At 35.4% G+C, this 24,205-nt stretch overlaps 4 protein-coding genes across 7 annotated transcripts in view; 2 read left to right on the top strand and 2 right to left on the bottom strand.

Moving 5' to 3' along the window:
- The window catches only part of LOC134530163 (NADH dehydrogenase [ubiquinone] iron-sulfur protein 5), a 4,631-nt gene extending 1,263 nt beyond the window's left edge, over positions 1 to 3,368 (bottom strand). The window contains exon 1 of one of the 3 annotated variants that reach the window (XM_063364796.1): positions 3,267 to 3,368. The gene's annotated coding sequence lies outside the window, so the exon portion shown is untranslated. Of the gene's footprint in view, positions 1 to 3,082; positions 3,231 to 3,266 lie in introns of those variants that run through there. The other 2 variants (XM_063364797.1, XM_063364795.1) reach the window with 2 other exon arrangements.
- Positions 3,369 to 6,272: 2,904 nt separating this feature from the next.
- LOC134530161 (RNA-binding protein PNO1) lies at positions 6,273 to 7,219 on the top strand. Its single transcript, XM_063364793.1, has one exon. The coding sequence runs from the start codon at positions 6,364 to 6,366 to the stop codon at positions 7,090 to 7,092; it is 729 nt and encodes a 242-aa protein (XP_063220863.1). The 5' UTR covers positions 6,273 to 6,363; the 3' UTR covers positions 7,093 to 7,219.
- Positions 7,220 to 10,677: 3,458 nt separating this feature from the next.
- LOC134530160 (tRNA selenocysteine 1-associated protein 1) lies at positions 10,678 to 20,442 on the bottom strand. 2 transcript variants are annotated; one of them, XM_063364791.1, is made up of 6 exons: positions 20,156 to 20,442; positions 17,551 to 17,748; positions 15,962 to 16,118; positions 15,279 to 15,444; positions 13,651 to 13,868; positions 10,678 to 10,865 (listed from the first exon to the last, which is right to left on the bottom strand). In XM_063364791.1, exons 1-6 carry the CDS (start codon positions 20,195 to 20,197, stop codon positions 10,741 to 10,743), a joined length of 906 nt encoding a protein of 301 aa, XP_063220861.1. In that variant the 5' UTR covers positions 20,198 to 20,442; the 3' UTR covers positions 10,678 to 10,740. The 2 variants fall into 2 exon arrangements, with proteins under 2 accessions (XP_063220861.1, XP_063220862.1); XM_063364792.1 differs by having other exon boundaries at positions 13,724 to 13,868; positions 20,156 to 20,335.
- A 36-nt stretch (positions 20,443 to 20,478) lies between these two features.
- Positions 20,479 to 24,205, top strand: part of LOC134530156 (unconventional myosin-Ie-like) — a 103,276-nt gene continuing 99,549 nt past the window's right edge. The window contains exons 1-2 of the mRNA XM_063364781.1: positions 20,479 to 20,861; positions 22,577 to 22,702. Coding sequence (XP_063220851.1) covers positions 20,859 to 20,861; positions 22,577 to 22,702 — 129 coding nt within the window. The 5' untranslated portion in view covers positions 20,479 to 20,858. The remainder of the gene's footprint in view (positions 20,862 to 22,576; positions 22,703 to 24,205) is intronic.

Here is a 24,205-nt window from a genome sequence, read left to right as displayed (position 1 = left end):
AAGTAAAGACCAAAGTGGGAAGCAAATAATTTGGTAAATATTTACAATCGCGGTAGATGCCAAAAAAAATGCTAAAAATCTGAAAATACTTTTATTCTGTGCCCTTTCACTTCCTCTTTTCAAAACAACCGGCGGAGGTAAGAAATTCCAAATACTTTAGGAGATATCGAATTTTTTAAATTCATCATATGTAGAGTCGCGGTAGATGCCAAAAAAAAAATGTAAAAAATCCTAAAATACCTTTATCATATGCTCTTCAACTTCCTCTTTTCATTAAAAGCGGCGGAGATAAGAAATTCCAAATACTTTAGGAGATATCGAATTTTTTAATTTTGCAATACAAGACCTGTGGAACCATTCGAGCGGCGCCATTTTTGTTATTTTTCCGTGTGTTCGTGAGACGTGAATATGTGAATCGTGAATGCGTAATTAATAAAATGGTTGATTAGGTCAGGTCAGTTACATTATTAATACTTTCAAACTAAGCCGACATTAAAAATTATTTTGTGAATTAATTTTAATGGCTGTTTAGTTTTAAAATATTTATAATGTTTCTGACCTGACCAAACAACCCCGGACAGAGGGTGAACAGTAAACTAAAATGGTCGATTAGGTCAGGTCAGTTACATTATAAATACTTTAAAACTAAGGTGATATTAAAAATAATGTGAATTAATTTTAATTATTCTTTAGTTTTAAATTATTTATAATGTAACTGACCTTACCTAACAAACCCGTAACAAAGGATGTACAGTAACAACTCACGTAATTTTTTTTGTTACTTATTACTTGCGCAACAATATCAAAATAACAAATAAGACTTTAAAACTAGAAACGTTAAAAACTCACGTAAGTTGGAGGCGGTAATTAAACACCGTTTTAAACAATAATTGAACTAAATAATCACGTATTAGTTCATTTGAATTCTGGCCTATCACGAACAATCACGTGACGACATTATCCAATAAAAAAATAGATACTCGTACGTAAACAAGAAACAATGGTGCACGCACGCCACAGGAATGCGCTGGTTTTGTGCTGAAATTTAAAAATTCGATATCTCCTAAAGTATTTGGAATTACTAATCTCCGCCGCTTTTAATGAAAAGAGGAAGTTGAAGAGCATATAATAAAGGTATTTTCAGATGTTTAGCATTTTTTTTGGCATATACCACGACTCTACATATGATGAAATTAAAAAATTCGATATCTCCTAAAGTATTTGGAATTTCTTACCTCCGCCGGTTGTTTTGAAAAGAGGAAGTGAAAGGGCACAGAATAAAAGTATTTTCAGACTTTTAGCATTTTTTTTGGCATCTACCGCGATTGTAAATATTTACCAATAATTTAACAGTTAAGGTACTGACAAACACAGAAATATTTATACCACTTCTTTCTGGACACAGAGATAACATAGAAAGTTAGGAGTGATGGATAGGAGAAGCAACATGGGTGCGAGTGCAACACAACTGGCAGGATTCAGAACAGGACGTTGATTAGTCGACGTGCTAGGTGGATTGGGGACTCGTGTACAGGACACTGATGGAGACGGTGCAGGTAGAGCTGTGCGCTGGGTCAACTGTGACGATGGTGTAGTGTGTGCAGATAGTGGCTTACAAGGACACATGTAGGTGAGACAAATCTCGGTAAATGGTAGTCATGGCTTTTTCTTAAAATTATTTCAAAATGCTATGTTTTGATTTTAAATAAAAGTTTTTTTTCCCCCAAATTTCTTTTGGATTCTGAAATACTCACTGCGAACTATGGTGTGAACATCATTAAAAAGCAAGAAACATAATGAATTGAAAATTAAATATATCATTCTAGCAAGTAAATTACATACATCAATTTTCCACCAATATTTATTTGCTTATTTTTGAGAGGCTACACTACACAATTTTTCTGGACTAGGAAGACCCATCACTACTATAGATTTATATAATCCAGTTAGAATTAAAAACTGCATTTTGCTAACATTCATACTGTCACACTAGTTACCATCACAAATATAAGCATAGACCTACCCATTATTTAAAAAAAAATCAAACAATGCACAAAAAAATTCACCTTTACAGTGTCACTTCTATCTCAGCATTCTTAGTACATGTATTAACAGTCATCTAAAAAAAAGTATGTGTTGTGACATGAATTTGATGAAATAGGTATAACAAATGATTTTTAATTAAATTAAACGTATTTTTAATGAAGCTAACTTAACAAATATAAACAATATGCGGTAATTGTTCAGTTTTTCTTTATTATAGCTGCAATTGGGTACAGAAGTGCCCGGTGGCAAGCATTCTCCCTACTTTCCCCGCACTCTTCTTCTGAACTGATCCACACTTCCAACCAACACACACTCCATCTCCATCCTATTCCATTCCCCTACCGTCCTCACGACCATCGCGTTCTTTCCCCTTTCTGTCCTCCTCTCTCTTTGAAGACCTTCCTAGTTTCATGCATCCAAGTCTATCCCTTGATCCTGATGGCATAATCATGTATGATTAATCCTGTAGTACATGATGCTTGCTGTTTTAATTAAGTACATCGAAACATCCTGGGCATAACAAAAATATTACAATATAAACAAAATCAGTAAGTGTAATAAAAATAATTTTCGAATTTTTATTTGAAATGATTTTACGATTAATTGTTACATCACAATTTTTGTTGATCCAGGATGTTTCGACGTACTAAATTAAAACAAAACAGCAAGCATAATGTACCACTATATCAATGTATTCAGGATCATGCCATTAGAATCAAGGGATAGTCTTGGATATGCGATACGTACAAAACATTTTTTTTCCTGGGGGGAAAAACTTAAGAATTTACCGAGGGGTAAAAACTCGACGAGAATGATCGGTTAGTTTGAATGTAAAATGTGTGCTACCAACGAATGCAGTCAGGTCAAAAAAAGATTAAATAGATGTAAAATAATTGCCACCAAATTGTCACACAACAGCGGCAAAATGCAATATTGAGACCTTTTTGTAAACGTTCACATTCATCCAAACCTACAATGCGGAACTTATATTTACACACATCTAAAGTACAATTTTTATGTGCAAGTTTTAATATACCTCTTAATTTTATGTTACGTCGTCGTTGAAGGAGTATATAGATTTCAATAAGTGTTAAAATTACCTTAATTACTATTTCATGTACCCTTTCAACTACACCGTAAGCACACCGACCACAGAAAACAAACAGCTGATGTGAACTCTATACCATAGAAAATGAATGATGTAAAAAAAAAACACTTACCTACAACATAGCGTAAATATTAGGACGTAATATCTTCTACGCTAGTTATGAATATAAAATTTGAGTTTAAACCAATGCGCATCCTAGAAAGATTTACATCATTGCTATACATACATCATTGCTACCAGTACAGATGCCTAAAAATATCTATGCAGAAATATGATGGCCTTTCCAAGATCACACATTTTCTTTTAATTATGTACAGGTTCGTAGTAATGTGTTTAAAAGTAGGATAAAAATATGATTATGAAATATTTTTTCAATTTCAGTCTAAACTGCCTGGTAAATGTTCACTCTAAAAATATATATATGTAGTTGGTTTCTCACTGATTATGTTCGCCACGAATTATTGATACTGAATAGTCAATGTGTTTTAAGGGATGGTATATGTTGGCCAATACGTTCAAGCTAACATTGGTGTTATACATCAAAGTTGTACTGGAAGCACGATTCTCAACCTGCCAGCAGTCACCACACTGGCAGAACACACCAGCTACACACTCGCAAATATCCGGGTCAAATGTAGCTCCACAAACATTCAGCATTAAATTTTGATGACATAAGAAACTTAATTGAGAGTTAATAGTTGGATTAGTAATGGAAAAGGGATTTTGAGGCGCTAGCAAGTTAAATAAAGTAGATGACTATGCACTAGTAACAGAATGCCATCAACATGGTCTAGTGTTCAAGAAATGGGGTGGGCCTAGTGGATGTTTGCTTGGTTAAGGCATGAAAAAAACCCTTGGCTTAGAGGGGGGCGGGGCAAATTATTTGTACATCTAACCGCTGAGTTGTCGTGGGTCGTCAGCAACCAGTTACGAAGGGTGTTGCGCATAGTCCATAAGTGATGATGGAGCTTGGATGGGACACACTACAAAGAAGGAGAAAAGTAGAAAGATTGTTGAATTTTTTAAAGGGTTTACAAATGGGGAAGGGGCTGGGAAAAGCTGGAAGTTAGGCTGCGAACCAAAGGGGGCATAGAGGGAGGAGGGTTCGCATGTGTACCATTCAGAGATAGTGAAGAAGAACAGAAAGAGGATGGCAAGTATTCTTGGTGAGGATGTGATGGGAATGGAATGGGATTGATGGAAAGATACTGGATGTGAGAGAAGGGAAGGACTTAAGGAGGAGGCATCAGGAATTGTAAGAGTGAGGAGGCAGTGGTCTAGCCCAATCGCAAGTGCATCTATCAAATCAATTCATTTATACATTTTATTCTCTAGTCTGTATAGAAGACTGCTTCCTAGCTTATGTTAGCATGGGAAAATTCTGAGAAATACACAAGAATACTGACACATTTTATTACAGAAGTGCACTATCATCGGTGTTACATAGGGCATGTTCAATTTAACTTCATAAGAATGACTATGCCTAACACATTTGCCCTACCGGTAGTCTCTTAATGAATCGTTCTTTGCAGGAATTGACTTGCACTGCATATTTTGAAAATATAAATGTGGTTGAGCGTGAGATTTCGCTGCTGTGATTCAACACTAGGGGTTATTATGTCGTCCCCAGGCCGTGGCTCCTTCCCGATCCCCGACGTGCGACTGTGAATTTAGGTTGTAATTATTTCGGCCGACTAATTCAGTGAGAGGTGGGGGTTCGTGCCTACTGTGGCTGGGACCGGGAGCTGGGGAGAGGGGGAGGTGATGAACAGGGCAGGAGTATGGGAGTGGAGATCGAACCAGGAAACGTCCGCTGTTAGTCTACAAGATGTTTTATTTAGTCCTTTTCCCTGAACGCGCCTGACCCACAACGATGTTACGGGACACGTCCCCCGCCGCGCCGTGAACGAACGCAAATTGCAGGTCATCCACGAAGGTGCACTACTCTGCGACTGAAGATGTCGAACGTGAGTGCTAGCCGAAACGACGGTAGCGACGCTAGCAACGCGCGTGGCAGAGGGCCTACGGACTCGCGGAGCGCAGCGTCACAGAACCTCCCTCAACGACAGCCAAGCTGCGACTCCCGATTCCCCGCCCCGCGCGGCCGCAGCGCCGCGCGAGTGGAGAGGGAGGAATGGGGGAAAGCGGCACGGAGGGTCGCGTGTCCACTGCGGGCCAGGCGCGGCCCCTGTACAAAGCTACACCATTCAAACAAAACACATAACTACCCTATTTGAATACACAATTACAAGTTAAGTTATTTACAAATAATTATACACAGATGTCCGTCCTTGAGCGGTCCAGCAGCGAAGTTAGGGCGCACGCGGGTGCGTCCCTAGCATGGAGCACTCACTGCACTGCACCGAGGGATAAGGGGGGAATAGCCCCCCCCCCTCAGGTACCCGGCGGTGGGCAGAAACGGCTTCTAAGTCTATGAGGGCACGACGACTGTCGTCAATTAAAGACATTGTTTCCAACAAAAATATGTGCGGATGTGCGAAAAGAAACTATTTCATCCTGGAGTCAGATAGTACTGTAAATGGTTGGTTAGTTCCAGTAAATGACTTAAAAAAACACTCAATCTTGTTTTTCGGAATGGTAGTACTCATAAACACATTTTCGGAGTGTTCATACATTTCAATCAAGAGTACTTTCTCTAGGAAATGAACTAATTTATCACATTTTACAGATTTGTGAAATTTATTTATTATTGATAATAATAAACTATTTACAAAAACTCTTTTACTAAGTTAATTACATTACATTGGTTAAAGTATGTCCTTTTGTTGTCATTTTTAAAGTTAGGTAATTATTAATGATTTTTAAGTCAATATACTTTTGTAGATTGCGAAAACGTATTTGACAAACATTGTAAAACTTCAATGGCGTATGTCTAAGAAAATGTATTAAAACTGTTTTCATACATATATAGGTAATGTAAATTCATTACTCCACAAAATTATTTCATACGACGAGAGGAAACTTTTGCCGAGACCGCTCATTGTATTACATAGGGAATTTAAATTTCGTAGACATATTTCAGGCTGAGCCGCTAAATGCGCTGCAGTCAGGTGTCTCATATTTCTAGGTCGTTGTCTTACACTTACTACACTAATTATTTAGTCTCTGGTTATTCGAAAACTTTTATGGATATTCTTATGTTATTTTTCACGTGGTGTTTGTGTGTTGAGGTTTGGTATTAAATTCACATGAAAAACATGGAAACAAGCACTTCAACGATGGTAGTTGAAGATCCAGACAAATTTTCGTCGCCTTTGAAAAGAAATAAAAGAAGTGCTCCAAATGATGGTACCAAAGTTGTCCGAGGCATTGAAGGCAAATCCATACCTCAAGCATCAAGGCCTAAGAAATTTAAACAAGTTTCTGGCGATAAATTCGAAGTGAGGAAAGTGCCTGTGCCAGCGCATCGTCTCACACCTCTGAAAGAAAACTGGATGAAGATTTTTACACCCATCGTAGAACATCTTCACTTGCAAATACGTTTTAACCTCACATCAAGGAACGTGGAGTTACGAACATGTGCTGAAACAGAAGATATTTCAAGTCTACAAAAAGCAGCAGACTTTGTTAGGGCATTTGTGTATGGTTTCGATGTTGAAGATGCGTTAGCTTTGTTGCGTTTGGATGACTTGTTCGTAGACACATTTGAAATCAAAGATGTCAAGACTTTGAAGGGTGACCACCTTTCTCGTGCAATTGGCCGACTCGCTGGAAAAGGTGGGAGAACCAAGTTTACAATCGAGAATGTCACCAAGACGCGCATTGTACTCGCAGACTCCAAGATACACATTCTGGGTTCTTTCCAAAACATACAGGTTGCAAAAAGGGCTATCTGCAGCTTAATCCTGGGCAGCCCTCCATCAAAAGTATACGGACAGTTACAAAACATCGCAAGTAAAATTTCTGAACGGTTATAGCTACTAAAATGTAAATCAAGTTTATCATGATGTACTGATTATTGTGAGTTGTATTCATTTAAAGTGTTTTCGTTCTTAAAAAAAAGAGTAACCCCCTGATTAAAATACTTCTTAGCCTGGAGTTGAATTTACTGTAATTACTTTTCAGTGTATGTGAAATTGGGGCGGAGGGGGGGGGGGGGAAAGCTCTTTTGCTACCACTTTTAAAATGTTATTCAACATTTATTTCTGTAAATGCTTGTAGATATTGTGAGAAGTGAAACACCTGGGCTACATTTGTGTAAGCATATTCAAATAGCAAAGAATTTGAAGCCATGTTCATGCAGAAAACAGCATTTTGGAAAAATTCCTAGAGTTTTCCCCTCATTTGTCAAATTTTAGTTTGGTAAATATGTATTGTACGGATTAGCGCCAAAAAAATCGTACAAATATGAAATAACTTTCATTATATGCTATCTTACGTCCTCTTTTCAGAACCGCCTGCGGAGATAAAAAAATTCCAATTACTTTAGGAGATATCGAATTTTTTAATCTTCATTTTTTGGCGATTTTTTTAAAAATTTTTTTTAAAAATCCGAAAATACCTTTATTCTGTGCTCTTAAACTTCCTCTTTTCATTAAAAGTGGCGGAGGTAAGAAATTCCAAATACTTTAGGAGATATCGAATTTTTAAATTTCATCATATGTAGTTCAGCGGTATTTGCGAAAAAAAATGTTAAAAATCAGAAAATACCTTTATTACATGCTCTTCAACTTCCTCTTTTCATTAAAAGCGGCGGAGATAAGAAATTCCAAATACTTTAAGAGATATCGCCGTTCTTATTTTGCTATACAAGACCTGTGTAATCATTCCACCGTTGCATTTTTTTCATTGCCATGTGTTTGTGAATGCCTAATTAATGAAAATGGTCAATTAGGTCAGGTCAGTTACATTAAAAAATACTTTGAAACTAAGCGTACATTAAAAATAATATGAATTAATTTCAATGGTTCTTTAGTTTTAAAGTATTTATAATGTAACTGACCTGACCTAACAAACCGGGACAAAGGATGAACAGTAACAACTCACGTAAAATTTTTTTGTTACTTATTACTTGCGCAACAATAACAAATAAGACTTTAAAATTAGAAACGTTAAAAACTCACCTAAGTTGGAGGCGGTAATTAAACACCGTTTTAAACAATAATTGAACTAAATAATCACGTATTAGTTCATTTGAATTCTGGCCTATCACGAACAATCACGTGACATCATTATCCAATAAAAAAATAGATACTCGTAAACAAGAAAATGGCAAAAGCCACATGAATGACCTGGTATAGTTGTGATGAAATTTAAAAATTCAATCTCTCCTATAGTATTTGGAATTTCTTATCTCCTCCGCTTTTAATGAAAAGAGGAAGTTGAAGAGCATCTAATAAAGGTATTTTCGGATTTTTAACATTTTTTTTCGCAAATACCGCTGAACTACATATGATGAAATTTAAAAATTCGATATCTCCTAAAGTATTTGGAATTTCTTATCTCTGCCGCTTTTAATGAAAAGAGTAAGTTAAAGAGCATAGAATAAAAGTATTTTCGGATTTTTGACATTTTTTTATTTCGAAAATACCGCCCGACTACATATTTACCGATTTCACTTGTAAGCATAGCAGTGCAGTACAAGCCTGCAGATCTTTAAATATTCAAAAAAATTTTCACAAATATTGCAGTAATAATGTCATATCAATACAGTAACTACCAAGCACACACTAGACACACAATCACTATTAAATGTTTACATTTAGCAATGTAGAAATAATCATTAATGCTTGTTAAATTATCTTCCACACATGTGGTAGTTTCTGTAAATGGTCTCAAGGATCAAAATCAATGGAAGAGCTGAGAGAGAGACTGTTACTCATAAAACAACCTTCTGATATAATAAAAGTTCTTTTTAAGAACACTTTATTTAAAGATGGTGAAAATGTCTTGAAACAGGTTCGTTTCATCAAGTATTTTTAACCATCCTATTATAGCGTACTGTTCAACCCTTTATTAAAAATCTCATTCAGTTAAACCATAAAGTAAATGTCCTTTTGCAGCGTTTAAAAATTGAAATACTTTGAAGTTAATGCCACACAAGAAGCCTAATAATTCAGTTTATTCAGTGACCAGTGGCCATATATTATATTCTGTAACCGAGTTAATGCGTGCAATTGTAGATATATTTTGTAGGGATCAAATCCGACTATCTTTGTACGTGGTGTGTATCCTCGCTCATGCTCGTTTAGAGCAGGCTCATTCTGTATTGTTTCACACAGTTTTGGGCAAAGTGAAGTGGTCAAATGGCACTCTTGACAAAGTCAAACCTGGTTTTTCTCACGAGTGGAAAACGTGCCTGACATCGCAGCGAGCCGGGAGATTTTCTTGGGGTAGTCTGTTTCCCACACAAATCAATGCAGTCACCGCTCCCTTTCATAGTTTCACACCTCGTCTATCTCGACCTAGATGTCAAAGAGATGGCCCCCTAGTTATTCATTTATGTACAATGCATAATGACAAATTACAGGTATCCAAAGTTGACAATAATATATTTACTTTGTTTTAGGTTAAAAAAATTCCAAGATACGGCAGTCAAAACTGTTAACACTGTACCACCAAACAAACAAATTAATTCAATAATACTTGAGAAACCCTAATAAAATTTTTCTGTTACATGAGGGTTCCTTTAAAATTAAACGAGTACATAGTAAGAGAGAAACAGTTAACTGTAAAATTAACAACTGAAGAGTACCACACAACAGCCTTATCCTTACTAACATAACTTCTGTACACGTGAAGAGACCAATTGTTTTGGTACCAAGTCATTTTTAACACTTTTTTTTTTTTCAAATTTGTCACGTCCCATCATAAAAGCTGGGCTGGTCAAATTGCTATATTAAGTTAATTAAAAGTTTCCAAATTAAACTCCATTTTAAAATTATAATAATGCATCACAGTACTGCATGAAATGTTATAATTACCTAATTTACAGTAAATAAATTAAAATTAAATTTAACTGAAATATTTACTGTATGATAATGATAAAATATAAAATAAATTCTATCTTTTAAAGTTATTGAAACACTATTAACTTTCATCACATAAATAATTGTAAGACAATTTTCAAATTTAATTCACCTTCATAACCACTTTTTGCTCATGTGTTAACGACTATTTAAAGTTTTTTAGTGCCAGAAAAAAGTTGGAAATTTACATTTTAGATTCCGATTGGCTGATTCCTAAAACCTTTAGCAAGTGTTAGAGCGTGTTCAGTATACAAAAAGGTTTAATTAAAAACTATTAAAAACTAAGTACATAATATAAATTTCAAATTTGTAACATTTTTGACCATCCAACTTTAAAGGAAGCAGTTTGAAGAAAATAGCTTGACAGTTTGAAATGGCTCTACTAAAAATAAATAACATTACTAAATATTACATTACAAAGATGATCTTTGTGCTACAAGCTATCCTTAAATTATTCTCTTATTAATTTTTTTGAAGTACACAAGATAAAGACATAAGCGCACAAAGAGTGTAGAGTAATGAAGGAAAACAGAGTAAAAAGTACAAAATATTTTATTGATCACGTCACTGTAGTGTCCACACAAAGGAAGAAGAATGTCACACGGAGGCGCTCTCCGCCTCGAGCGGCAGCCACTTGGAGCTCTCCAGCGCGTCCCACAAGTTGTAGTCTCGTTCCGTGACGTCCCTGTTCAGGCGCTCTATGTCCAACGGTACATTGTGCTCTGAAGGGGGGGAAAAAAAAACAATATTACATTTTGCGAATTAACCGTTGTGTGAGTACTCATAAAACTAATTGAGTAACAGGTGATTTGCCTAAAGACGGTTTGCCTAAACATGAATTAATTACGGCGATTTGCCTAAAGTCATTTCGCCTAAAGGTGTTTTGCCTAACGGCTATTTGCCTAAAGGCGAATTGCCTAAAAGAGGAAAAAGCATTTTGCCTAAAATTAGGCAAAATGCCTTTAGGCAAAACGACACATGCCCAACTAATTACGAGCCTGTCTGTAATTATAACGCTCATTCCTTCCTCTGAACATCTGGCGTGGGCAAGTCAAACACCTAGGCATTTACCTAACACAGTCAAGTCAATTCCTTTAAGACAAGAACCTGTTCACACCACACCAACACAACATGAAGTGCTAGGAGTAGTGAATCATCATAGTAAGCAATGATTAATAAAGAGGAGGGGAAAAGACATCCTTATACTGCAGTATCTGGCAAAATTAGAAATGGGGCCAGCTTTTCACAAATGCACCTTCATGAGACTTGAGACAACTTGGCCTTGTGCCCTAAAGTAGCACAACCATGCAATCTGACAACTCTGGATGGCTCTTATGAGGAAAACACTATCCTAATGTAGAGATGGCTATACTGTACTGTGCATTGTGTGCACATCTTACTGGGTAGCAGCACATACATGAACAACTGCATATTAAATACTAATACATATTAATTTATATTAAAGTTAGCATAAACATGGTATTTTTTTCATTGAGTTAGCTGTAAGGCACAAACTTTAGGGCAAGATGTCTATAAAAAAAGGTAGATGATAGCAAAGTCTTACAAAATATTTTTTAATATTCCCAATAGATGGTACAGGATTTAGGGGTAGGTCACCGTATGCACAATCATTTAGTGGAATAACATGATGTGATAACTCGAGGTAAAGTGGATGCTTATTTTGAATTAGCAAAGGCTTTTACATAGTAAACAATCATACTTTACTGAAATAAATGTCTAATATAGGACTAAATGACAAACATCTCAAATGGTTTAGTAATAGTAGTTTGAAAGATAGGAATTTTCTGTTTCTATCAATAATATTAAAATGCAAATTCTGGTGTTCCTCAAAGTAGTACACTATCCCCGCTTCTTTTCGACATCTTTATTGATGATATACTGTAACTAAAGCATTAAATTTTGGGTTAGCCTTTTTTGCAGATGATCTAAAAATATCTAGAAAAATAACTTGTCTTCAGGACTGTCTCCTCCTTCAACACAACATTGCTTATTTTCTCGAACAGTGTAATCTTAAATTTGTTGACCTTAACTACAAAAAAAAACTACCATAACTTTCTCAAGAAAATATTATCCCATTGTATTTAATTATAAATTTGATAATCAAGCTATTGTAAAATCGTATTGTATCGGAGACTTGAATATCTTGCTTGATTCTAAACTTTTTCTTTCATAATCATATCGAAACACTTAGATCTAATGCTAATAGAATGTTAGCTCTAATTATATATATACGTATTACTTTTAATGCATCTACCCTCAATTCAATACCTAGTTTTTATATAGCTTTGGTGAGATCCAAACTTGAATATGGCTCTGTTATTTTGGAACAATCTTACTAAGCAGACAGTGACAAATAAGATAACTTACAAAACAAATTAAGCAAAATTGTAGACTAAAACATTAATTTTATTAAAAAGGTTGATGTTTACCCCCTTCTACAATCTTTATCTTTAAGAGAATTATTAGATGCTTTATTTATACACAACTGGCTACAATAATAAAGTTACATGTAATTAATTATCTACTAGACAATACAGGTATTAATTAAAGTACCTATCTTTAACAGATGTCAGAAAACCTTATTATGTACATTAGGTAAAACTATTGACATTTTATACAGATATAACTGTAAGTATAGTCAGTTAGTTTTCTCTGACAAAAAAATTATAAAACAATCTTACCATCTAAACTTTAATTTATATTTTTGACGTGACGTCTAATAAATTGATGAACGCCGGCTGCACGCACTAAAAAGTGTCCTGTTACGCACATTGTCCCATTTCGCTGTGTCCCGTTACGCTCATTTTATACTGCTCTTTGCTAACCTAAACCTCCTAGCATTGAGACCGAGTCCGTGGCGTAATTCTGTTTTCATGCATTTCAATGTAACATTTTCATTGCTCTTTGCTAACCCGTTCTTCCTAGCATTGCTGCAGAGTCCGTGCCGCAAACATATTATTTTTGACTGCATTTTGGTGTTGGGTAAGCCATTTTCCTTCACATCATCCTTGAAACACTCCCATTCGTTTCCTACTTTTCCTATCATCGTCATATCCTTAACAGAATAACACAGATTGGAAGAAGTTAAATAGCAAACATGTATAAAAGTTATAGTTAAAATAATCTCTTCGTTAAAGTAATAAACATATTTGAATTAATGAGTGCAAATAAAAGTAAATTTATCAATTAAATTGTAGATTTCATTTCACTCCTTCTTTGTATCCATACAAATTAGTGATATTTCAATAAAAAACATTCAATTTTATTCATAAATGTATGTAATCATTTCATCAATGTTTTGTTATGACGTCACGTTAAACTATCGTCCGTAAAGCGACTTTACAGACAACCAATTATTTTGTTGAGAATATAATAATAATGTTAATGTTATATATACTATGTTGCTTAATTCATAAAGTTTTCATGTTAAGACTTGTTATGTGTAGCTGTAATAAGGAATTGGGACGTTACGGAACAGCAACCCACCCACGAGCTCCAAGTCGTCCTCCACGCTGCCCACCTCGTCCGTGTTCTGGGCGGCCGAGGAGGCATAGCTGACCTGCGCGTAGTCCTGCACGCTCTGCATGGCACCAGCAGTTTCATAGTAGCCCTGCCACGCCGAGTAGTTCTGCCAGTACGACACGTCGTAGTACTGGCCGTAGTCCTGGCTCGAGCTGTAGCCTCCGGTCGTGGCTGCCGTCGAGCTGAGCAGTCACCCATACTTACAATCACTCTACACTCGCTCTGCTGACAGTGTTACCACTAAGTTTTCTACTCTCAGTTCTTACTTTCAGTTCTGTAACCTACTAAAATGTAAATGCTTGTTATGAAACATTCAAGGCCCTCCTCACTGGTCGTTAGTTCTGAGCATTAAGGTTCATTTTGAGTGCTTTGACATGAAACTACCCACTGTTAGGAAGATGATCTGACAATAGCGACCAAATTCATGCAATTGGCTTGCACTCAGCGGCCGCTAACAGCGCTCAAGCCATATTTCCAGTTCACACAATTAATTACTGATTTACAATCAATAGTTGGTGCCTATTAAAAACACTATATTATTCAAAACATAAGACACCAAACACTATTAGTTCCTTATTTTTCAGGATTACTAATTTATTAAGGGGATAAAAATACATTGCCTTGGCTAAGGTTACACATTTGTAGGTTAAAAACAAACATAAGAATGAACTGGAACGCAGTTTAAAAAATCACTATGGTCACTTCTACAAATATATTTTTCTTGGAGAAATTGATAACTTATTTTAGTGTGTGGTACATAAAAATTTTTTTTAAGCCTCTGAGGGGGAGAGATTGTTGCAATTTAGAATTTATGACATTTTTTACATTAAGTTGTTTTTGCATTCTGTGAATGATTATTGCAATGGAGGAGGATTGATTTAAATCATTTCTATGGACACACACCATTACCGGCGTTTGGCCATAATAATGTTTTAAATTAAATTCTTTCTGCCAATAGTATTTTTGAAAACGTGCCTTGAAAGGAACTGTCAATAACTGAATCATAGTAAATGTCCATTTAAAGAATGCATCGTTGAATCCTAATGATTCCATGAAATTATGAGTATATCACTAATTAAAATAATAATAATAATAAATTTATTACATTAAAAACACTATGGAATTCAATAATGTATTTGTTTCTCTCTCTCTCTCCTTAATGATTAAACTACAGTAAACACTTGAACACTAAAGCTTGCCTAAAGCTTGAAGATAGCAATGAGTTGTTGGTTTAGAAGTCAAGAGTTTTAGGTACGTACTGCTCTGACCTGTCAGTAAAAGCCAATGATTGCATTGTATTAATCTTACGATAAAACCGCACTTGTTTGTCACTAACACTAAATCCATTCAAATAATACACCATATAATTTACAACTGATGGATTAATGTCTTTTGGGACTCTTGTGCTCCAACTACCACAAATGATTTTTTACTACTCATTACTTAAAAAAAAAAAAAAAAAAAAAGGACATAGTACGTAGTTTGATTAAGTATCATAATAAATTACTTTTCGAGGCATCAGCTAAACACAACTGTAGTAAAGTTTATTGTCTGTAGAATACTAATACCATAGGGAATGAAGCAACACAAACCTCGCCTGCACTCGATGGGCCTTGGGCACTGCATTGCTGACTTTGATGGCCTTGGAGCCCAGACCCTTGTAGCCGTTCATCGTCAACTGGCAGTTCTTCTGCTCGTCTTCGCTGGCAAACCGAATGAAACCATATCCTTTGCTTAACCCATCACTGTCCATGATCACTGCAAAACAAAGATTTTTTACCCAGTCAAGTACAACAGCATTTAAGATAACAGGAAAATTAAATTTTGAAGTAAGTAAACCACAATAATTTGCAAGATGATTTAAGCCAGGCAATAAAATTTTTATAACTTGCAAGAAAGGTATGTAAATGCACAAAGTATCTGACAAATTCCGTAAATTCTATTTAATCTGGCACGTTCAGAACTATAGCAGTGCAGGAATAACCATTTTGCAGGATTTTTGTTTGTCAATTTAGTTTTAACGTCAACACTAAAGATAAAAATAGTACAATACAATGATATTTAAAACAATTTGTTTCAAGCTGCTATGTAGCAAGAAAAACTACACATTATTGATTCCAATGTTAAAAAGTGTCAAAATCTGCCCAAAAAAATCTGAACGCAAGTGTCTCGATCGGTGTCGGATTAAGAGTACCGACTCTACCTCAAATACATTTCATACAACACACATCATACATTTGACACTGTCTTGAATAAACCAACACAATTCCTTTACCTTTCGCAGTTCTGATGGATGGGTAGCGTGATGCAAATGTCCTGTAGAGGGTATAGTCATCTACGTCTGAAGACAAGTCTCCTACCCAGAGAGAGAATTCTCTGTCGATGGGCGGGCGCCCTGTCGTGCTTGCGTGATTCAGTTTGAAACGAATGGCCTACAATACAAAAATTAAATCCCAATCACGAACTTCAACTGACAGTTATTTATTTACAATGAGGTACATTTTCCACTTTTTTGCACAGTTAATGGATGACTACCCTAGGTCAGACATCACAAAATGTTTCAAACAACCTATGAGTTTGTTTGCCTGTACTTTCATAAGAATGACCTAAACTAATGTTGCTACATGGAAGTAAGTTCCATTAACTAAGTGCCCAAACAGTTAATCATTATCTAGTACCTGTTTCTAGTTAGCACATTTTCTTAAGATCAATTATTTTTCCACCTGTGATCAAAATACCAGTACTTAATGTTTAAATTCATTGACTTTTCCCAATGTCACATAGACTGACAAAGATGTTTGGCAGTATCATGATAAAGTACAATCAATAGTATACACTCAAATAATGCTGCAATATAATAATGACTGTAAACACTTTAGAAATTCAACTATATTCTTTGAAGATGTTACATTAACTCAACTAACTGCAGCTTGGTTTTTCAAAACAGACACAATGTAAATCACTCTAGGTACTGAAAAAAGTGGCACTCGAAAGGGCCTAGTAAATATAGAATAAACTTAATAATTTAAATAAATTTAAGTGCCATGTTCTTGAATTGCAATTTCCAATCCATTATGTCTTTTTCATAAACTCATAATCTAAACGTTTGGGGTTGCATTATATTCAGTCGCATCATTTACTGGTAAATACAGTACATCTACAGTTATCACTAAAGATCAGAGGAAAACTTATAGCGCACTTTCTACACTACACTAGATAATTATATATCCCCCGCCCCCCAATCCAATTAACTCTGTCACAAGTCAATTTATTTCTATTACTTAAACTATGATTTTGTCTTGTGTTTTATATAATTTATCAATCTGTATCACAATACCCAGGGATTTAAAAAATCATGATAAAAACAGCAGTGTAAGTACTGTTACACTCATACAGAGTACCTATTTTACATTAATTGTTTTGTTTAATGAGCATCAAAATTGTAATTATGTTCATTGTATAAAATTAGTACTGTGATATGTAGAAACAAATTTTTCTCTATGGCACATGATATATCTTTGGAAAAAAAAGAAAGAAAACGGTTGTTATTACATGTAATGGAGAGGAGAATAAACAGAAGAAAATAAATGTGTGTGTTCATTTACTTCATTTGGAATTGTGATTATTATTTTATATAAGATATAAATTGTTATAAATTTGGTGTTGCAGACTATATCAATAAGGTCTTATGCTCGTTACGTAAGTATCTAAGCCGGCGCAGAATTTTTTTTAATATTCATCAAACCAATGTAGTAAATTGAAATAGTTACTGCTGAAACCAGTACAGTAGGTAGGTTGTTTGTCGTATAACACTCCATGAAAACTGAAGCCACAGTAACATAACCGAGACAGGGGCCTACTCACGGGGTTCGTGTTGGGGATGATCTTGCCACTGAGCTTGTGCATGGCATTGAGGGCTGCTTCGTCCGTGACGAAGTGCACGAAGCAGTAGCCCGCCGGCTCGCCGGTGAACTTGTTGCGCATGACTTTCACATTCTGGGGCGCCTCCCCCATGCGCTGGAACGCAGACATGATGAAGCTCTCCGTCATGTACGGTTCCAGCTGGAAATGAGTTGCAGGTTACAGATGCCAGCTATTCTAGTGGAACTACATTCAGGGCCAGCAGTTCTTACACTCTGTTATTACATTATCACACTTACTATTCTGTGGTGTTATGGAAGAGAGGGTTAAGTCAAAAACATTAAATTTCAAGAGAGCTGGAAGAAAGTCTAATATTATTTTCACGATCAAATATTAGCCGTTATATTATTAATTATTGATATCTTCTACAGGCAACACAAAACTACAAACCACATAAAGTGTCAAAAGGCATATCCTTCAAATAATCCTCGACTTTCTTCCACCTCTCTTAAAATTTGATGTTTTTGACTCAACCCTCTCTTCCATAACACCACAGAATTGTACTATAGAAAAAAAAGCAGTATGTTTCACTTGCTTCCAGGATCAACAAATCATGGCTATAGACTTTGGAAAAGACATATAAAAAACAATGACAGTCAAACTCGAATTGATCCTGTACCCAACAATGATTCTAATAAATATAAAGTAATGCAAACTTATTAGAACCCTACACAGGGCTACAACTCACAAGGTCAATAGATATTGTGTTTTAGGTACTCAGCCCCAAAACAGGTACTTTTAGAGGGCTAAATAACTAAAATATTAATATTTGTAGTTTATGCCCTGTCATAAACATCTTGAATACACGACTTATCAATTCATTGCCAAAAATAGGCATGATTGTGAAAACTTTTATCAATATTCTCACAAAAACTTGGCGTAAGAGCATACAATTACTATTATACGATTTCTGCCATAACAAGAAATGAACGAAAGTGAATAAAAAACCATTACAGTTTTTTTCTTCTTCAAATTAATTGCTTGGCATAATTGAGTATCAGTGCAAAGACAGACAGATTTTAACAATGGTTAGGTAGGGTTCAATTAGTGGTTAGATTATGTGTTTTAATCATTAGTAATGATATTTACAATGTTACATTCAGCCATATGTCACATGAATTAATAAAATGTTTACTAGTATCATTTGTTGAACTAGCATGCACTATGCAAAAATTATAAACGTAACCCAATGTTATGCTAAAACAAAATAAAATTCCAGTTTATTAAATAAAAAAATTGATCTAACATAGATCATTAAGTGTTAGTATTCACACTTCAGAGCAGGTTCTGCTTTGTTGAATGGTTAATTACCTTGAAATGGGTTAATAATATGCAGGTAGCGTGTGTTTGGCAGGCTCAGAGAAGCAGGGTTGCACATTTGCAACTAAAACTATGAAGTAAAAAGTCAGAATTTAAAGGCTTTTGATAGTGAGGGAAATTTATTGTTGGAAGGGGCAGGAGCAAAGGAGGCAGAAGATTGTAAGTACCTGGGACTGATCCTGCAAAATAACCTGGGCTCAGCAGTTGGTGAATAATGGGAGGAGGGCGCTGGGGTTGCAGGGCAGGACCCCACAGGGAGAAAGGCTAATGATGGAGTGTGCAGCTGTGATCTGGGATCCCTTCCTAGTGATCGAGGTACGGGAGCTGGAGAAAGTGCAGCATCAAATAGTGAGATGGATGATGGGTATGTTGGAAAGGAAAGGACAAGAGGGTGAATTGCATAGTCCATCTGAGACAATTAAGGACGATGATTTCTGAAATACCAGTAGATATTTTGAAATGCTATTTTCAGGGAAAATAGAGGACTGTCTGTAGTGGTTCTAGGACATTATTGTTGGAATTGTATTATTTTTATTATGGACAAACTGCCAAAATTTGAAATTTACCATTTGTCTATTTATTAAAATTTTTCCTATAAGTCACTACTTTCAAAATTTATTTTCATCACGGCATTATCATAAAACTGTGTCTCTTGCAAGGGCGTCGCCAGACGATGGCATAGGGAGGGGGGGCAAGTTGTGGGAAAAATATGTATTTTTTTGCATTTGGCTACATTTTTTGAATCTCTAGGGCTCTAGGGGTGGGGGGGGGGGGGGCAACTGCCCTCCCTACCCCCCCTGGCGACGCCCTTGGTCTCATGGCTTCCAAGAGCCCCAGCCGTAGTTAGTGCAGAGGGCACACCTGCCAACCTGTAGCATTTTCTCTTGTTTGTCTCGCAAACAATAATAGGTGCCAGAAAATATAATTCCTAAATTTCATTCACCTTTCAAATAATCCTCTATTATCCCGTTTATGTTCTTAACAGTGAAATGTTTGCTATAAAAGTTCTGATATTTAAAAACAAAACTTGCTAAACTTGTAATACTTGTACAGAAAATGCATTAATATTAGGAATTATAAAACCTAACGTTTACATTTTTTATGGGTATAAATACCTGGATATTCTAAACGGAATAACTACTTGGATAATAAACAAACTGCAAAATATAGTTTTACCGGCATAGTACAGTAAAACGTCAACATCAATGATATAATTTTTTGTACTTACACCTCCCATCCATAACTGACAAACTAGTGGTTGATTTGACATTACCGCGAACAAATAAATTCCGTCTCACATAAATTACAAAGGTTCCCTGAAATTTTTTAAACAGTTCGTCAATATCATAACCTCAAAAGCTAAGACGGTAGACGCTCGACGAGTCAATTGTTAAATTCACAATTCTCTTGAATTGTTGCAATCATTTTGACCAACTGTTAAAACATTTTGTACTAAGTGTTGCTCTATGGTCATGCTCTATGGTGATCTTAGCTACAAACTTTAAGCTAGCTTGCACAGTCGTAAGGCATAGTAATATATTTCTCCATTTGAGTAACTTGTAAAGTTTTTAGATTTTAATTACCTTATTCTGTAAGCGGCCCTACGATACAAAAATAAGTCAGCGTCCGTAGAAAGTACTATTACGAGGAATATTTGAACTGTAAAAGAGAAATTTTATATAAACAATAGGGAATTTAATTCGCAAATTGTCATTAATAAAGTCACACTTCATGGATAAAGTTAACCTTAAAAACGTTTTGACAGCACAGCAGCAAACAAGAACAGGAGTGTTAATGTGAAGTGCTAGTGTAACATAAACACTGATGTTGATGTTAGATATAATCGGTGTTAGTCAAATGTATTAGAACATGTTAATTGAGTAGTTGCGTTGACTAGGGAGAATTTTTGTTTCTTTAAATCCGGAATTAAAATGGTAAGTTACTGGTTATTAGTTGCATCTTGGTCGTGGGATGAGTCCAAATGATCAGTAGGTTAGGTATATTAAAAATCCTCTTAAATATTTTGAGCTGTTGGTTAGTTTGGTTACATTTGAAATACTGTAATATATTGTGGATGGTTAGTTAATGTAGTTAAGCTACTTTAAAAATACTCTAAAATAATTGGAATAGTTGCTTAGTAATTACCAGTTCAAAATGTAGCTATCATAACCTGTCAAACCATTCTTACTAATTGATGGTATTAATAATATAGCTTACTTAATCAACCTTTCATAGATTTCTTTTGTTGTAGATAATGAAACCTTACTAACCATTCACACTTTTACAGTATTTTAATGTACCTAACTTAAACTTACGACTTGTTAAAATACCAAACAACTGGTAAAATAATTTATGTTTACAACACTCTCTTAGAAAATGATCATTATTTTTATTATACTGTATGTATTTTATTTTCAACCAATTATTCTGTATGTGATTGTTCATTATTGCACTAGTAAAAACACTATTGCAGTTATATAAAACAACCCACTGTTTGTGTTAGTGGGTAAGTGTTCCATATCACGTATCCAAATTTATCTCTTTATCGTGTATAAATTGATCATGTGGTACTTGATGCTTAATGTTTTAATTTAGTACTTCGAAAGGTCCTGGCCATACTAAAACTCGAATATCATAATATAAACAAATTATTTTAGGTCTTGTGAAAGTTTTTGCTTTCGTATTCAACTTACGATCATAATTCATTGTAATATCACAAGTTTTTGTTATGTCTATGATCTTTCGACACATTAAATTTAAACACCAAGCATCATGTACCACAGAATGATGCCATCAGGGTCAAGACATAAACTTTGATACGTGATATGGAACCGTAACATGTTAGTTTTCATTTCTAGGAAAACTAAGATAATTTTTTTTATGTTCGGTATTTTGCTTTAGTTGTTGTAACAGTACAATTGGGCATTACGGTGAGCCTGGAAACAAGCATGAAACAAGGCTTAACAAGCGACACACTGCATTACTCGTTCCGTTAACAGCTGCATTGCTCCTATTGTGACGTCATGCCAGGCGACAAGACTTCATGTCCTACTACCGAGTGACGAGACTTTCAAAATGAAACTGCAGGAACTGACTCAAATATTTGTAACCAATCCTATTTAAATCCTATTTAAATCCATCACAAAATGAAAAAAATATTGAGTTTTGTAAACTAACTCTTCGCTCTGAGCCTTAGACTTGAGTTTATACCATTTCTTATGTACCCATGTTTTTTTTTTCTTCTCTCTTTCTTACTATTGAAATGTAAAAGTACCTACTCTGTAATATTTAGTTTTTGTTGTTGTACAGTATGTTTGTATATATGTATATATTTGTATTAATTGACTTGTTCTATATCCCGGAGTCCTCACCTCCATGTGGGATCTACAGATCAAAAACTGAATAAATAAATAAATAAATAAATAAATAAATAAATAAATAAAAGGCCAAACCCCACTCGCTTGTGAAGATGTTGTAAATGTTTTCCAAGCACAGATGGAAACAAAAGAAAACATGAAAAAGCAAATGCAGCCTTGTTGTCTCAACAGTTTATAAAAATATTGACTGAATTAAACAAATAATGATATGTAGACCCATGTGCGTGGGTAAGAGTTGTTTGTAATGTTCATGGTGAAATGTTTGCCTTCAGGTGTACCACTGGCAGTCTTACAATGTCAAGCTATCTGGTGTGGATGATATGGTGCTGCTGTCCAAGATATCGGAGGATGCAATCGTGGAAAACCTGAGGAAACGCTACATGGACGACTACATTTTTGTATCCTTGCATATTTCTTTAATTTTCAAGTGTTTATCAGCTTTTGGCCTGTCCTGCAGTTGTTATGTAACTAAGGCCGGTTGGCCAGAAAGAAAAAAAAAACCTTCAACATTTTGCATTTTTAGAACCTGAGATGGGGTTAGGCCCAAATTTGTTTTGCATGTGAAAATGGCCTGACATTGGTGTTGGTTTTCTTGGGGGTTATTCTGTTCTCCTACCTCAGGCATACTTCAGGCTGGCTGGAGTGACAAGTCAGTCCCTTTGTTTGCATTCAAGTTGACCCTACCTTGGATGGGGAGAAAAATATTAAGTTAAATTTGTTTCTTCTTTTGAGGAAAGTTGATTTTTGTGATGTTACAGTTGCATATTTTGGTTTTTATTCAATTGATTGTAATACTTTCTTCCTAAGTTCCAGATTTAGTTAAAACAAGCTATTAGGGATTAGGGACTAGGGACAAGATTATATGGTGAATTGTGATAAAACCTAAAAAACACCAAAAAGCTTGTAAAAATACCACATAACACTGAAATGCAAGTTAATGCACACTATAGCACCAAAATGTAAGTTATATCATGGAATTAAGTAGCACTCAACCAAGGCTTAAATCATAAAAAAGTAATCTTTTAATGTTTGAAATTCAAGGAATGTCATTATTTCCAGACAAAAAATTGTATAATAGTGCATGGATCAGAAAATTTTTATTTTATTTGTTTATTGAGCATCTGTTATTGAATCACTTCTAAACAACACCAGTGGCGAGGCGTGAGGTTTACATGAGGGGAAGCAACAACTCCATTCACCCCAAATCATTACGGGTTGGGGGGGGGGGGGGGTGAGGATTCCGGGGGCCCTCCCCCGGGAAAATATAGATTTAAAGGTACAAAAGGGTGCTATTTAAGTAGTTTTCTTAACTGAACATTGACTATTCCACAGGTAGAAAAATTGATTTTTTTAAATTATAAATTATTTTTGAAAAATAATAATGTTTGACTTACATTATTCTGATAATAAAATACAGACTCTGCATTATTTATATACTAAGTGGGAGTGTAGTATCATCGATAGCTGGTACAAAATATATAAACAGACAACTCATGGCAAAGTAAGTACTTAAAATAAAGAGAAGAACCTCATAAAAATGTACTAGAAGAGTAAAAATTAAATCTTGGTATTTTTCGTACCAACACAAAAGAAATTATCTTCATACGTGATCAGAAACTCTGTTAACTGGTACGTGTACCAAGAAACTGGAGCGTCAATCATTCCTGAAATGCCACCTCGCCACCTGCCGTGCCGAACTGTAGCGGACATAGCCGAAGCAGTCGGTGGAAGAATTCCACCGTCTGCTTCGGCCATGTTCGCTTCAGTTCGGCAAGAAAGCTTTACCTTCGTAGCTTCTACCACGTATTTTTACAGCCAATCCCCTCCTCGAACCTTTGTACCATGCCACCCCCCTTCCGAAAGTAAACTACTGCGGCAGCCTTCCTGCTGAAAGTGGTCCT

Source organism: Bacillus rossius, chromosome 3 (assembly GCF_032445375.1).
Source record: "Bacillus rossius redtenbacheri isolate Brsri chromosome 3, Brsri_v3, whole genome shotgun sequence".
Classification (NCBI taxonomy): Eukaryota; Metazoa; Arthropoda; class Insecta; order Phasmatodea; family Bacillidae; genus Bacillus; species Bacillus rossius.
The sequence above is the reverse complement of the archived record's forward strand: the minus strand, read 5'-3'. Positions and strand labels throughout refer to the sequence as shown.

Bases quoted from the DNA above. Each gene is read 5' to 3' on its own strand.
- LOC134530160 (XM_063364791.1), bottom strand. From the start codon at position 20,197: ATGTCAAATCAACCACTAGTTTGTCAGTTATGGATGGGAGGT. The intron at 16,119-17,550 runs GTGAGTAGGCCC...TTTGTATTGTAG, and splicing joins TCATCCCCAACACGAACCCC to GCCATTCGTTTCAAACTGAA. The intron at 10,866-13,650 runs GTGGGTTGCTGT...CCCCCCCTTCAG, and splicing joins GGACGACTTGGAGCTCGTGG to AGCACAATGTACCGTTGGAC.
- LOC134530161 (XM_063364793.1), top strand. From the start codon at position 6,364: ATGAAAAACATGGAAACAAGCACTTCAACGATGGTAGTTGAAGATCCA.